General features: G+C 38.1%; 1 protein-coding gene across 6 annotated transcripts in view; it reads right to left on the bottom strand.

Annotated features, from left to right (window-relative positions):
- Positions 1-15,646, bottom strand: part of eys (eyes shut homolog) — a 307,886-nt gene extending 292,240 nt beyond the window's left edge. For 2 of the 6 annotated variants that reach the window (XM_049472623.1, XM_049472625.1), the window contains exons 1-2: positions 15,246-15,645; positions 266-1,184 (exon numbers count right to left, since the gene is read on the bottom strand). In XM_049472623.1, coding sequence (XP_049328580.1) covers positions 266-1,073 — 808 coding nt within the window. In that variant the 5' untranslated portion in view covers positions 1,074-1,184; positions 15,246-15,645. Of the gene's footprint in view, positions 1-265; positions 1,185-14,936; positions 15,186-15,245 lie in introns of those variants that run through there. The other 4 variants (XM_049472626.1, XM_049472627.1, XM_049472628.1 and 1 more) reach the window with 3 other exon arrangements.
- Positions 15,647-16,694: the final 1,048 nt, after the last annotated feature.

Genomic DNA, 16,694 nt, shown 5'->3' with positions numbered 1-16,694 from the left:
AGGTACATTAAGTTAATTAAAGGGGTTGTTTAAAGGATTTTGTCTTCTATAACTTAAACCATGTCAAAACATAACTACACAAACCACACTTCACACCGTTACTGTCTGGAAATAGTCGAAAATGTTTGTACTGGGCCTCATTTTGCTAATATGTGCTTTGACCCCTGGAATTAACCCGCCTTTTTTTTTTTTTTATTTCTGACGCTATATACAGTATATAATTTCTTCATATTATTTATTATTAAAACCTTTGTTAAAGCCTCACCTGTAAACTGTGGCGGACACAAGCACTCATAAGGAAGCCGATTCAGGCTGGCAGAGCTGTTGCTTAAGCAGGTGGCACCATTCAAGCATGGCATTTCCGAGCAGGCATCAAAATATTCACAGTAGAGTCCGGAGTAGTGTTTGTCGCAGTGGCAGCGATACGTAAACTCTCCAACTTTAGCTCTGCAGGCTCCGTTTCCCGAGCAGAGGCGAAGAAGGGGCGAGTTCTGACAGTGCTGCTCTCCGACGACCACGCCAACGCGAAGGCCGAGCTGGCACAACTGGCTGCTGCCTCTGTGAGTGGCAGCAAAGTAATGAACGCCAGGGGAAAGCCACTTCGGGTCCACCTGCACGCTTCCCTTCATATCGCCGGAGAAGATGAAGTGCTGACTCTGCGCTTTCTCCGTCGAGCAGCTTTCAAACTCCTCTCTGGAGACGTTGATGAGATTCACCCCGTAGCGCTCCAGCGTTCGGTCAGGAACGGCGAAGAGCGCTTCGCCCAGCTGAAGCTCCAGGGGGCAGAGCTGAGGGGCGGCGTATGACTGATTGGTCCAGTGTTGCGAAAGTCGCCTGAGTCGCCCGTCGTCGCCTCTGGAAGCCCCGTTCCAGCACTGGGCGGCGCCGCTGCACGTGTTCTCCGTCAGGGTCCACCTCAGGGTGATGTTCCTGGGCTGGGGCTGCCACTCTCGGTAAAGGGGTCGGCGGCAGATCGCCTGACCGGAGACTCCGTCGTCCGCGAAACAGCCGAGAAAGAAGATGAGCAGCCCGAGCCCCCACACGTCCGGCCTCCTGACCGCCGGGCCGTTCATCTTCACCACGCTCCACCGCCCGAGGCTGTTCTGCAGTCGGAGTTACAGAGTGCTAACTGTGGTGTTAAACGCCCAGCAGAGGGGTGATTAAGGGTGTTGACAAATGCATGTCTGAGGAGAGAGAACAGACAAGACAGTAGTTAATGATGGCACACTGAACTGGAGTGTCTTCAGGCCTTTCAAACGGACAAGTAACAAATGATTACGGTGCAAATTAGTGCATCAGTAAAGAATGACTGCACAGGAGTGCTGTGTAGTGGCAAGAACTTGGTGATAAGATACTGTACATAACAATTTATTGTGATTAGGAGTGCATTTGTTTTGCCATTTTACTGTTAATTGTTTCTTTGCAGTTTATATGCATGCAATAAATATGCTGCACTTTAGTTTTGTGGTAGATTTTTGTTGGTACATCAAACTCAAGCTCTTTTTTTAGTTACAGTTTGAGATTTTTTTTTATTTCTATTGCATGTATGAAATTAAATATTTAAATATTACTTAATTACTAAATATAATTTTGTTGCAGAAATTAACTTCCGTCCACTAGATTGCAGTCGTTCTTTTACTCAGATTTTATAAATATTTTTATATTATAAGAGTTTATTATTTAAAATTGACACAGTCACAATATCCCGATAATTTTAGGGTATTTCTGTGACAAAGATATTTTTGGCGATATGAAGGAAAAAAAAAATCGTATAAAATATATTACAGCAACATAAAATAAATAAAATAAATGTTATATGTGCCAAATCATAATGTACGCAATAACTAAATATGCTGCACTTTTTTATTATTATTATTTTATATCAAATCAGGAAGACGTGAGTGAGCTACTGTTTAAACAATTATTAATTTAGTTTCTACTGAATGCATGACACTTTTATTTATACAAATTCTTTTAAACTTTAAAAAGATAATAATTTTAAGATTATCTATAAACTCTTTTTTTTTATGTCATATCGCCAAAAATATCTTAAAAAATAAATGCAATAAATAAGCTGAAATCATCATTATATTATTTTAGGTCCATATCACCAGTCCATAGTACTGTGATATTGTGTTTAGGTCAATTTTAAATAATAAACTCTTATAATATAAAAAACACGCAATCGTATTCATAAAATCTTAGAAAAAGAACAGCAGAGTACAGTCCTGCTAATATCTAGTGGGCAGGATAAAAAGTAGTGCAGTAAATACTAATAAACAACAAACTGACTTAATAGCAAATTACATGAATAAAAAAAAGAGCATTTTTTAATATACATATATATTTACATCTCAACTGAAGACATTTATGTAGAATGTCCTGAAAATTACATCTGATCTATGTAAATGTCTTAAATAATACACTTTATAATTTTATATCAAAATGTCCTGCACTTAAACATGCATTGGCATGATACAAACAATCGTGATTAATCGACTAATCGAAAAATAATCATTAGAATAGTCAAGTAACTATTCAGCTAAGCAGGTAAACGAGGCATTGAGGGGTTAAACCACAGGTGTAAAGTTTTCAGAACCATGGACAGCTCCTCAGCACCACTGCAGCAACCAACATCAGCACCACGGCCAGCTCCATCTCCACCTCCTGGACCGGAGTTACACTAATGAGGAGCTCCGTACAGAACCCTGTGCTCCACTGTGAGCTCCATCCACCCGCCAGAAACATCTCTCAGCAGGTAGCAGGAGCCCGGCACAGGCCCTGCCACCCCGGCACCCCGACCTGCCTCCCCAGGAACCGGCTCCTCCCGCATCCACCTTCTGTAAAGCTGGATTTAAACGCGCTCGCTCTGATTCCTGCCTGGAAGAAAGAGCTGAAAATAAGCGACTATCCTGGTTTGAACCTCATCTGTGTCTCCTCCCTTTGATCTCCCTCAGAGAGATCTTCTAACAAGAAAGAAAGTAGCCCATCAGTCGGAGGGTAAGAAGGGGTTTGTGCTCATAAAGCCTGAAATTGTAGTTTCGCTTGTCAGAAAAGGAAAAAGCATGTCAAGCTACTATCAAAAGACTCCAATTTCTCAGGTTTCCAAGCACTAAACTTTTATATCTTCTATACGTGAATATCAGCGAGTGTGGAACTCCAGCACCTGTACATGAAAAGAGACGAAAAAAAAAATCTATGAACTTGAAAGAATCGAGTAGAAGCAGAATTGTTCTGACCTGTAAACCTCGACGGTGTTTAACTGACTAAGCTGTTTTACAGGCTATTCTCTTTCATCTACAGTTTATAACCAGATATTATCTTCTGATCTGCTGTAGCTGCAGCTTGTTGTATCCAATCCATTCTGTCCATTATGCTGTACAAGCACTGCATCACACATCTGTAAAGATAATTTATTTTATTAAATAAATGGGTCAGATGGCGATAAACACTGTAGTTATTTAGATTATTAATGCAAAACAATCAAGAAATCATCAATTAATTGCTAGTGATACTGTGTTCTCAGCCATTTGATCATGCATGAAAATCAATCAACAAATAATCAATTAACAAGCTAGTATTACACTGATTTAAATCAACAATTCAATATCTGAGAGCAGTTATATATATTTTGCTCTCAGATATTTAAATTGTTTATTCAAACCAATCAACAAATTATCAATTAAACAATTTAAATATCTGAGAGCAAAATATATTTATTCAATATTTATTTAAATCAATCAATAAATAATGGATTAATCAACTAGTGATAGCTGCTCTCTGATATTTAATTGTTGATTTAAATCAGCGTATCGCTAGCTGGATGATTGATAATTTATTGATTGATTTGAATAATCAACAACTAAAGATACTGTGCTCTTAGACATTTGATTATCCATGTAAATCAATTAAAAAAGAATCAATTATCCAGCTAGAAATTCTCTGATTTATATTGTCACGCTATATGACGCTCTCAGATATATTATTGTTCATTTAAAGCAAATAACAAATAATCAATTAAACGTTTAGCGAAACTCTGCTCTCAGACATCCGATTATTCATTCAAATTAATCAACAAATATTAGATTAATATAGATTAAACAGTTAGTGATGCTTTGTTTGCAGACATTGGATTATTCATGCGTATCAAATCAACATAATTCTGTTGATTTATCTGCATGGAAAATGAAATATATAAACATAACACAATAAATCATCATGCAAACTGCCAAAAACGATCACTGTTTACAAACCACAGGGAAAAAAAATATCGATTAATCGACTCTTTTTTTTTTAACTGTGAATTTGATTAATCGATTAATCGCTACAGCCCTGCATCATTCTCTCTGCTCTGTTATTTTTCTGTTTGAGTTCAGTTCTCTGTGGTGGCCTCTCTCCCAACAACAGAGTTTAGACTCAGCCTGCGAGCGAGCCCCGGGTTAAGCTCATCAAAACCCCAAATATTAAACCCCTCTATGTGGAGATCACTATCTTCCAGCACTCAGCTCGTCACACTTCTCACCACCACCAGCAGCAGCAGCAGAAGCCGTGTCAGAGACGCCTGGCATTCCTGGAGGTTTGAGCAGCGAGTGACAGCGTCAGATAAAATATTCAGGCTGGGCGTGGAGGTAAAACAGATCCCCCAGGCCCTGATCAGCTCCTGCTGCAGATAAAAGAGGGGAGATACTCAGCCTGCTCAGTTCCCGGCCCTCGTTTCACAACAATGACTGATATGAATGAGATCTGGGCAATAAATAGAGCTGCTGCAGAGGAGCATGGAGGAGCTGTGTGTGAATGGAGTGTGTGTGTGTGTGTGTGTGTGTGCTGGGGAGTGTGTACGGAGTGTGTATGGAGGGCATGGGGGGGGGGGTTGTTACTAAAAAGGACTGCATTTGGCAGCGCGAGAGGCACTGAAGCACTGAGTGACTGAGCCTCAGACTGACAGAACTGTTACAGAGGTCTCGCGCTGACATCCAACAAACTGCTGTCGCGCATCTATTAAAAACCCACGGGGGCAATCCTTCTGCTGATGGGCAAAATTCCCAAACACGCCATTAAACACTGCAGTAGCTGTAGTGGCAGCTCGTGTATCTCTAGAACTGCAATATAGAAATGTTCTCTGATAAGTGATTATTCAACGAAATAATAATAAAACAATTGATTAATCGCCTACTGCAACTATAATCTTAGCTGTTGGAATATTCAAGTCAATTAATAAGAAAATAATCGATTAATGGAGTAATGTAATTCTGCCTTTAGATATACGATTATTCAAGTCAAGAAACGATCAATTAATCAGCTAGTGCCACTATGATCTTAGACGTTCGATTATTCGAGTGAATTCATCAATAAATATATTTTAAATATATAACAATTTAAGTGAATTAGATAAAGAATAATTCAAATGAATTAATCAAAAATAACCAATAAATCGGCTAGTGCTAAATTCAATTATTTGAGTAAATTAATCAAGAAATTTTTGACTGATCAATTGATGATGTAATGCAGTTTTTAAATGTGCGATTATTAAAGTGATTGGATCAATAAATCGATTAATAAGCTAGTTCCACTATGATGTTAGCTGTTTGATTATTCAAATTATTTATCAAGAAACAATAAATTATTCAAGTTAATTAATCAAGAAATAACCAATTAACCGGGGGGTGTCACTTCACTTTTAAATATACAACAATTCAAATAAATTGATCAAGAACAATCAATAAATTAAAAATTGTCGATTAATCGAATGTTGTAATGCAGTTTTTAAATGTACGATTATTCAAATGATTGTACAAAGAAATAGATTAATCTGCTAGTACCACTGTGATCTTAGAACTTGATTAATTCATTCGAATAAAAACCAAACATCTATCACAACACTTTTATTAATCGATTGATTAATCGGACAGCGTCACTCTGGTCTTATATATATTTATGTAAGTGGCTCGTGCCACTATGATATTAGACGTTATAAATGACTACAAATACAATCTTTTTTGCTAAATTCACATTAATTAAATCAACAAATAAACTTGCTCTTAGCTACTGGGACTGTCAGATTTTATATTTCCCACTTCTGTGCAATAAAATGAAGGTGAAATAAATAATGATGAGATCTTGTGAAATCTCAAATAAGTATGATAGTCCTAGATTGCAGTCATTTTAAGGGTCAGGAAACTAAAGCAGGCGCATCTAGACCATCACTGCTCGAAATTCCCGGCAGTGCCAGGTCCGGTTCCTCCCCGGTTCCTCCGGCACCAGCCCAGAAATCACCTGCCTCCTCAGCAGGAGCATCTCTATCCTCTATCCTGCGCTTCTGAGATCAGGGGGAGTCACATGACAGATGGAAGAGGAGAAGCGAGAGGCTTCCAGAGCTTACGGCAGGACTACATCACCCCGTATACCGGCAGATGGATGGCAGCGAGTCGGGGGACGCCCAGTCACTCAGTACAGAGCAGCCCTGAAGAACAACTGACTGCTGGAGAAGAGAGATGATGGAGGAGAATAAAAAAAATGATGCTCCATCCACTGTGATATCAGTAGTGCTGGAAGCTTAAGAGAATCAGATTGATTTGATTAATCAAATGAATTGAGGAAAGGGATTCCATTAGTTTAGTTAGGCCAATTGGAAATCTTAATTAATGAATTAAATTATTCGATTAGATTAATTAAACACATTCAATAATCAAACGTCTAAGATTGTAGTGGAACTAGACAATTAATCGAATATTTCTTGATTCATTTACTCGAATAATCAAACGAATAATATTGTAGTGGAACTAGATGATTAATCAATTATTTCTTGATTTGTTCACTCAAATGGTGGTTGCTATGGTATTTCTGGTGGTTGCTAAATAATGTATTTGCATAAATTAGATTATAATGTGTCTGCACGTTTCAATATTGCACATTGCATCAAGTTTTAGAGTTGGAACAGAGTCGATATCTCGGAAACAGCGGGCCAAATTAAGGAGACGAATAAAAAAAAAAACGGAATATTAACTAGATATGCTATGGTGGAAGTGGTGGTTGCAAAGGTGTCGCTATGGTTTCTGTGTTGGTTGATATACAGTTTCTAAGTGTTTGGCAAGGTGTTGATATGGTGTCTGTGGTGGTTGCAATGGTGTTGCTAAGTGGTTGCTAGGTGGTGGGCTAAGCGTGCAAATACATGGCGCAGCTAAAGAAACTAGATTGCTCTAGATGGGTGTCCAAACTTTTGTGACTGAGCTTATGTGTACGTATTGTATGATAAATCGATAATGTAATTATCGTGACAGGCCTAGGTACAATGACTGATCTCTGAACAACTCTCTGATCTGGGATTAATCTGGAGCTTCTCGGAGTCGTACAGTGCGAGTATCAGGAATCTACAGCCACCGCTGCCGTCGCCGAGCGTAATGCAATTATGCAAATCTGTGATCTGGGCTCAGGACGTATGTGACTTTAATTAGAGCCGAGCGTCTCCGACTGAAGGAGGAACATGCTCGTTGGACGCAGCTCTAATCTGGTTGGACAGATATTGTCTCATTGTACAGATAGAGAGCCTTTTTGGTCTGGTGTCAGAGGTGCGGGTGTTAATCAAACTGTAATCAGAGGCTAATTATTTCTGCTCCAGAGGAAGAGCCGATCGAACACAGGGCATATTTGCCTGCCAAAGGCGCCGAGGTTTGCGCAAACGAAGATAGTTAAAGTACAATATTTAAACATGTTTTACTCTGGAGTGGAAGAATGGAAGTCATTAGTGGAATAACTCACAAAGAAAGAGCTGAGCCGGAGAACAGTAGAGCGGTTAGAGCGATTACTAGATAATAAAAACACTTCTCTGTTCACATTATCGCTGAGCATTAATTACTAATGTTACAGAATTATACTGGACTTACTAATGAACTGTATGCTAGAGAGGGGCGATATGGTCCCAAAACAATATCACGATATTTCATGGTATTTTCGCAATAATGATACTCTTGGCGATACGAAAAAAACGTGAAAAACTGAATTAAAAAAATATATATATATATTTATATATTTCAAGAATACACTACTGCAACAAAATGAAAATCAAATTATATTATTGCATTCGATATGATATGGCACACCTGTAACTAAGATATTAAAATATACAATAATTTTATCAGATTTGTAACAGAAGTCAATAATCCAGAATGATCAGTCATGATACTAATAATAAAACACTCCAAATATCTCCATATATCCAGGATTAAAGTAAAATAAATGATACTAAAAAGATATAATCTGTCTCTAGAAGATATATAATGGGAAATGAGAACAGTGTGAATTTTTCTTTTGCTAAAAACAGGTAGATCACAAGACAACTGTGTGAACATTTTTGGGAGGCCCAAATTGCAGGAATAGATACATATTAATAAAAGTAGTGAGATTTAGCAGATAAAACATGAAATATGTTGAGTTCATATAGACTGCAATCAAATAAAAGTCTAAGTAAATGTTAAGAAACACTAATTGTATGCTGTTTCTGGTGGTCCTGGTTTAGTATTGGCCATGCTACTTCATACAAATACAGTTTGTGAATAAATCTATTTGTGAAAGTCTCTATTTGTTTTAAGAACAGAACGCTGTGCTGATTCTCTGCGAGAGCGTAGCACTGCTAATCTTCTGGTAATCACATTTTCTTGCATGTGCCATTATGCTCGTTAGTGTAATGGCTGTTCGTGATTGTAGGAAGGAGCCAAAAGTGAGCGCCTGGCTGCCGTGATTCATTTTGCAGAACCTCCTGGGTGTCGTTGGCTCACTGGGGAAACCTTTACTGGAGCCTAAATGAGAGCGAGAGGTCCAAAGCAACAACAGAAGTGCATCAGGCCTGGGAAACGAGGCAGGGGGTCTGTTAACAAGCCCTATAAACGAGTTACATGTTCCAAAGAGGGATTCAATTGGTACAGAAATATCTGCAGCCAAATCTGCCAATTCTAGCTGTACACAGTTCTGCACATGCACTGCTATAGAGCTCAGAAAGATAGCAGAGAAAAACAGCGTTTACCACTGACTGACTCTGTGACTCTGTGCACATTCAAACCATTCTAATCACTGAATCACTTTACATTATAAACTAACACTTTTAACAATGCATGCATGGGACCAATATAAAACAAAATGCACAAAAATGAAAATTAATATCAAAGTTTTGCTACACTGCACCAATTTTCAAAAACAAGGCATGTGTTTAGATGTAAAGATTGGTGTCAGAAGTGGTAATGCTGTAGCAGTGTTGCAATCTTTTGTCAGATTACACTGTCCTGATTGGCTAAAAGTAAATTTTTTTCCTTAAATTTCATTTAAATATATCAGCTTGCGTACAGTAGTGCAATAAACAATCAGCCCATGGCATTTTTGGCAACTCTCAGATTGCCAACACCCCGGTTGCCAGGTATAATACAACAATCAGCCCAAGTCTTATATGCCAATACCCCGTTTGCCAAGTATAATAGTTGGTTTGATCATGATTTCTGAATATAGTATGGGACTCGGCTAGAGCAGCATGTGCCAACCCTCCGGTTGCCAAGTATAATACAATGACCAAACTGAGCCACATGTATGATACAGCAATCAGCCCAAGTCGCTTGTGCCAACTCCCCGGCTGCTGAGTATAAACTACATTGGGCCCAAGCAGCATATGCTTACACCCTGGCTGCTGAGTATAAAACACCTTCGACTCATTTCTGCATGGCTAATAAAGAGTCAAACTAATGTAGGCTGATGATTTAAGCTACCTGGATAGTTAGTTAGCCCAGTTTTACTTTAAGGTTTTAATACTGAGAAAATTATACAGCTCATCCAGTGTTTAAACAGCTTCGTAGCTTCCCCATGCTTTCAGTACCCCCAGTAAACTGAATTAGGCCCAGTTCCAGAGGGAGCAATTTTCACTAAACACCTGATCCAAAAAAACATCCCTCTGTTTTTCCAGGTCTATGAAGAACTGTGGCAAAGGACAACTAATTACTGAGGTGAGACTGGTTATTGTGGGGTTTCTTATTCAAATGAACGGCTGGGGAAATGTTCTGCATATAAAGTGACGGTGGAAACGGAGTGACAGACAAGATCAGCAATCCCCACAGAGATGTAATTTAAGCACAACAAAGGGAACGGCATAATGTAGCATTACATAAACAACTTTGCCCAAAACGTCTGCCAAACGGAGCAATTAGCTCAAATCATATTCCTGCAGAGCACTGTATGAGAAACGCAAAGAAACCAAGCAAAACATCACAACTATTTTCAGGACAGTTACCAAACTGGGGGTTTTCACATTTCACAATCTTAAAATAGCTTTCCTGCTATTTATTCCAGCTTCAAGATCCATTACTGAGGAAAGGTGGCGAAAGATGCTGTTAAAATGTGTGAATAAAAACATTCAGGTAACTGTAAACTATTTCAAAACAGTAATTTAGTGGTGTTTCAAGGAAAATCCAGCCAAAACATGTCCCAGTTTTTTACGCCCTAGGCCTAGGTTACCATTGTTAGCATTGTCCCAGATTAGCATTGTTAATAATACCAGTTGATAAAACATTAATACAGTAAATTTAGCAAATTTAGACACAATGGAAACATTGATCTTGATCTATAGCTCTATCGATCTTGGATTTTGAACTCAATCACAACATCCGACAACTTTAAAACTACAGGTGACTAACAAGTCACACATTTATTTATCCTTTATATTAAATCAGAATATCCTCTTCATTCTACAGGTATTAAAATATATAATACATTAAAAAAACTATACAATTTGTATAAAACTACTATCTATTAATTTCTATACAATTTGTATAAAACTACTATCTACTAACTATTATTACCAACAAAAATAACGGGTACAGCAATTAAAAGTAAGATATTTTATATGCTGTGTTTAAACCCCACCCACTAGATATCAGCCAATATGGTATTACATCAGCAGCATTCTGGCCCAAGTGTTCGGCTCACATCTTGGCCAAATGCTGCATGTGCCAACAACCAATAAAACTGGTAACTACAAATGTTACCAAATGCAAATCTTGCAAAATGTGTGCTAAGGTGAGATAAATACCTTAGCTAAGGCTAAGGCAGTTGCTAGGGTGTTGATGGGTGGCTGCAATGGTGTCCTTGTTTGCCGATGTAACTGACCTGTGATTGGTTCCTAGGGTATTACTTGTGTATTTTGTATCACTGGCTTCACAAGGTTGCCAAAACATTTTTGAGGGGAATGAATTCTATTCAAGGCTAAGCAGAAACCAAGCATAGTCAAAAAACGTCAGAATAAGGTCAATTAATATACATTGAATAACAATATCATGCACTATTTTGTAATGTGCACCCATTAAAAAAGAATAAAGTAAATACTGTATTAAATAAAAATAAAAGTAATAATCAAGTAAAGCATGCACGGGCAGAGTGGATGTGGTTGGAAAATGCACTGGCAGTATACTGCACTCCAAGTAGGCCAATGGAGAAAGCACTGAGCTTAATGGCTCTGCTCATACAGCATGCAAATTCCCATTGAACAAAAAGTAATTGGTTTCAGCAAAGCCTTCCCATGCTTAGTAAGCACAACCAAACAATGACAGCTAAAACAAGAAGCGACTCAAATCTTCAGGGGTAGGAGTGTATCCCCGCAGAGAGCTTCCATTCAAACAGCCAATCCCTCCCCGCCCCACATCCCGTATTATACCCTGAGTCAGCAAACGCCGGCCTGCGGATCCTCAAACCCCGAGACAGATTGCGGGTTAAAGAGGTGCAGCGCCGAACATGATGAAGAAGCTGCTAATGGTCATTCCTATAATCCCGCTATTGATTTTTCAGATCAATCCAATTACTTAAATGCTTTTATATACCGTTAATCATTTCTTAAAGCACTCAAACATCCAGATTTATTGTTTTCCCTCCATCCGCTGTCCCTGAGGGATCACCCGGGGCACGAGTCATATGCCAGCAGGGATCGGTCAACGTTATCAACACTGATAAAGACAGCATGTTCTCCTGGTGAGCACGCCCACAGGTCTGGAAGGGAGTAAAGAGGGCTGGAACATGTGAACTGAATGGGATATTGACTCGACATTGAACCCTAGTCAGCTATAACAAGCTGTCTAAAACAAAAACACAGGACTACTCGATGAGGGCTGCAACGATTCATCAAAATAATCAATAATATTGATTATAAAAATCTGTCGACTCCAATGCCCAGTTCCAGACCCTTGTTAGGTTGGAATAAATGGACCAGAGGAAATGTTAGGGCTACATGATTATTTATACAGAGAGTTTTCAGAGGCACACATTTAAAACAGAGGTCTATTAGAATCAAAAGAAAAGATGGCACTGGCACAAGCAACCAAAGGACCCAACACATTTGAGTATATTCCTTGTTAAAAAACTGCGATAACCACTATATTACCAACATGCAATGAGTAGTTGTGCATCTTTAATGGCCAAACAAGGACAAAAACTAAGCTAGCTAACTTTTCCATTCCACCTTAAAATGATCCAACAGACAGCAGAAGATGCAGAATTTAAGTTGGGACAGAAAAATCTAAGGAAATAACAGTTAAGAAAAGCTTATTTCAGCTCCTCATCACAGATGAATTTATAAATGGACATTAATAATTAATAACTGCACCACCTGAACACTTTCTGAAGAGATAAAAATAATGTGCAAGCTATTTCATTAAATCAAAAATATTTACAAGTATATGCAATGTTTGTAAGTTGCTTAACAAAACATAAATCACACATTCACATTTCCCTTGGCTCATACAGCTCTCAAGCAAAGCCTCGCCAGAAAAAAAGGTCTAGCCACACTGCTAACAGGAAGTGCTGTAATGTCACCTCCTGCAATTTTGGAGGAAAATCGGTCTATAAAAGTCCCCACAACAAACACACAATAGTTTCCGCACTGATTAAAGACATGGATGCACCCAGCACAGTTAACAACCACAGATAAGTATAATTTCGGTTCTATATTTAAAACAGCTTTTTACTCTCCTCTTGTTAGAGGATAAAAATACAAAACATTAATAAAGGTTATTGTAACCAACACGTCTGTCCACATGCATCCAAAATGCCTCTTTTAAATCACAGTGTCCACATACAGACAGTCAATAGCACTTTACACTTTTTCATCTTAATTTCCAAAAGTGCCCAATCACAACAGATTGACATATTTACATATTTATTTGCTAAAGATCAGTATGCTCCACTTTCCACACACAAAACACCATCTGGCCATTTAAATGACATTTAAATCCCACACTTTAAAGCGATGAATAGCATGTCAGAAATAATCGCTAAACTCATCAAAAAAAATTATTATTTTGGTAGTCAACTAATCTGATTATTAGTTGCAGCCCTAAACACGAATAAACTGTTGTCTGAAAGGCCACTGGACTTTACTGAACTTTACGGGACACCACCCCTTCCATTCACTCGCCTTTGGCAAGCTTTCTGGCAAGATATAAATCTGGCAGATGTTCCCTATATTGTGGCCAATTTCATAATGACTGGATTAATAGAAATGCTCCAAAATTACTTGGAGTTAATGATTCATGCAATATGTCAGAGTTTTTAAATTCCAAGAAAAATACTACTTTTTTTTAAACCAAAAGCAGCATTTAAAACATTAAAAATAAGTATATTAAATTAAAAATATTTATACAGCTCTGAAAAAATGAAGAGACCACTTAAAAATAATCAGTTTTTATTACTTTACCGTATAATCAAGAGGAAGATGGATGATCACAAGCCCAAAACGCAGTAAATTTACACCACAAAACAGCACTGATTTACAAAAAAATACTGTTTGTTATTTGTAAATAATAAGTCGGCTAATATGCTTTATTTAGCTCAAAAAAGGGCAGATAGTTCACAAAAGCTGACAACTTACCAAGAATAGAATACTAATTCTGAGGTAAATACACATTTTTTCTGGAACCAAATGTACAACTAAAAATTAACCAGTGTAATTTAATGAGGCTATGTAAATGGTTTTAATGTTGTGGCTGGTGTGCCTGGCTAGTAATGATTTTGATATGATAGCTAGCTGGCTAATATTATTCACTCCAGGTTTGTTTGTCACAGAAAAGGGAAACTTCACACAAACAAAAAACTGATAACTTATCAAGAACGAAAGTCATTTCTGAGGAAAAGCACATACTTGGCTTCAGTTTTTGCCCAAAAAGTAGTAAAAAAAATCTAAGGTAAAAAGCACACATTTAGCTATACTTATTTCAGTTCTTTTCAGCCCAAAACAACAGAATTGTGCTTCAGAAACCAACTGTAAAACTAATAAGTGATTCAGGTTTGTTTGTCACAAAACAGGGGAAAGTTTACAAAACTGACAACTTACAAGAATAAACATCAACTTCTGAAGTAAAAACATTTGGCTTCAATTGTTGCCCTAAAACAACAGAGCTGTTTATCACAGAACAAGGGAAACCACAAATAAATTACAACTTACCAAGAATAAAAATGTAAATTCTGAGTTAAAAAGCACACATTTAGCTATAATTATTTCAGTTCTTGCCCCAAAACAATAGAACTGTGCTTTAAAAACTGACTGTAAAACGAAAAACTAAAGCAGTCCAATTTAATAAGGCTATGTATGTGGTTTTAATGTTCTGGATGGTCACAAAACAGGGGAAAGTTTACAAAACTGACAACTTACCAAACATAAACATCAACCTTTGAAGTAAAAACAAACATTTAGCTTCAGTTGTTTTAGGTTTTGCCCAAAAACAACAGAGCTGTGTTAAAGAAAGCAACTAAAAACTAACTTAATGCCTGTTTTAATGTTATGCCTAGCAGGAATTTTTAACGTTATGCCTAGTAGTGATTTTAACATGTTAGCTAGCTGGCTAATATGATTTACCTCAGGTTAGTTTGTCAAAGAAAAAGGGAAACTTCAGAAAAACAAAAAAAAAATGACAACTTACCAAGAATAAAAAAGTAACTTCTGAGGCAAAAGCTTGTTTTTGGCTTTAGTTTTTCCAGTTTTGGCTCGAAAATAACAGAGTTGTGCTTCAGAAACCGGCTGTTTCTAATTTAAGCTAAGCTAATTTAAGATAAGCTAATTAAAAAAACTATGCTAAGCTAACTCAAAGGTTGTGAATGAACCGCGAGCCCCGTGACGTCACTCGCCCGCGCGGTCCCCCGGCTTAAACTCCCCTCCGTTAAAACCGCAGTTTTTAGCCCTAAAAACAGCGAATTTACACCAAAAAAGCAGCGCAGAAGCGCGGACTCACTTCTGGAAGCCGACCCCCGGCTTGTGGGAGGCTGTGCCGGGTGAATTCTCGCCGCGCTGGCTCTCCGGAGCTCGGCTGGATGAACCCCGCGCCTCTCCGCCGGTCCTCCCCGCTCTGCGCCGCGGCTTATCCGGCTAATCTGCCTACAGAGGCCGCCATCTGCTCGCTGCTCGCTCCCCGACCTCTCGGCGTGATTAGCCCGGCTCTGCTGGCCGGAGATAAACCTGTCTGGACGGGGTGTTTTAAAGCTCCTCTGCTGCCCAGTAAACTAAAGTGAGGGTGGGTGCGAGCCGCGCCCGTACCGGGGCCCGTTGCCGCGGTTACCGGGCGCACCTGGCCGCAATCAGCGGGCCTGAAGTGGCTCTTCAACCGGCCAACAGCGGCCCATCATCTCCATACAGCCTAAGTCCTCATATAATACTCACCACTCTACACTATACACTAAATACACTGACCATTAATAATAAGCTCCCTTATTATTAATCAAATAAACAGCCTGATATCTATTAAATTATCTACAGCACTGGATTTTTTTTTTTACTATTTATAGGTTTATGTTTGAGTAAAATGAACATTGTTGTTTTATTCTATAAACTACAGACAACATTTCTCCCAAATTCCAAATAAAAAAGATTGCCATTTAGAGCATTTATTTGCAGAAAATGATAAATGGCTGAAGGACCTCAAATAATGCAAAGAAACCGAGTTTATAATTATACAGTTTTAAGGGTTCAGAAATCAATATTTGGTGGAATAACCCTGTTTTTTAATCCCAGTTTTCATGTATCTTGGCATGTTCTTCTGTTTTACTATTTCTCTTTTTACTAAACTATGATCCATCTGTCTATCTATCCAATTTTCATCCATATATCCCTTGTATAATTGTAGCATAACCTAATGAAACCCTGCTTATAGGACCTCTTTAAAAAACAAAGCTTTAGGCTGCACCCACTTCAAATCCAAAACCAGATGCAACTGTTTATCCATCCATCCATCCATTTTTCTTTTGATCCAACCATGTAATAAGCCACCCATCAGGCTATCCAACTATATAAAGATACATCCATCCATCTGTTTTACTATTTTAGTTTTACTGTAATCTATCTGTCCAATTGTGCATCCATATACCCTTTATTCATCCAGCCACCAATGTATCTTGTATAATTTTACCATAATATAATGAGATTCTGCTGATAGTTTTAGACCAAACCCATTTCAAATTCCGATGCAACTGTTGATCAATCTATCGATCTATATACTGTATAAAGACTGTTAAATGATGGATCAATGGATGGATGAATAGATTAATTAATTGTGCATTGTATTCATCCATCCATCCTATCTATGTATCTATTAATATACTGTATAAAATTTGTTGTAGGATGTATGTGTAAATAGATGGATAAATGGATCCATCCATTTGCCCTCTAGCTGTGTATTGTATCTATC

Source organism: Astyanax mexicanus, chromosome 25, assembly GCF_023375975.1.
Source record: "Astyanax mexicanus isolate ESR-SI-001 chromosome 25, AstMex3_surface, whole genome shotgun sequence".
In the NCBI taxonomy this organism is placed as follows: Eukaryota; Metazoa; Chordata; class Actinopteri; order Characiformes; family Acestrorhamphidae; genus Astyanax; species Astyanax mexicanus.
The sequence above is the reverse complement of the archived record's forward strand: the minus strand, read 5'-3'. Positions and strand labels throughout refer to the sequence as shown.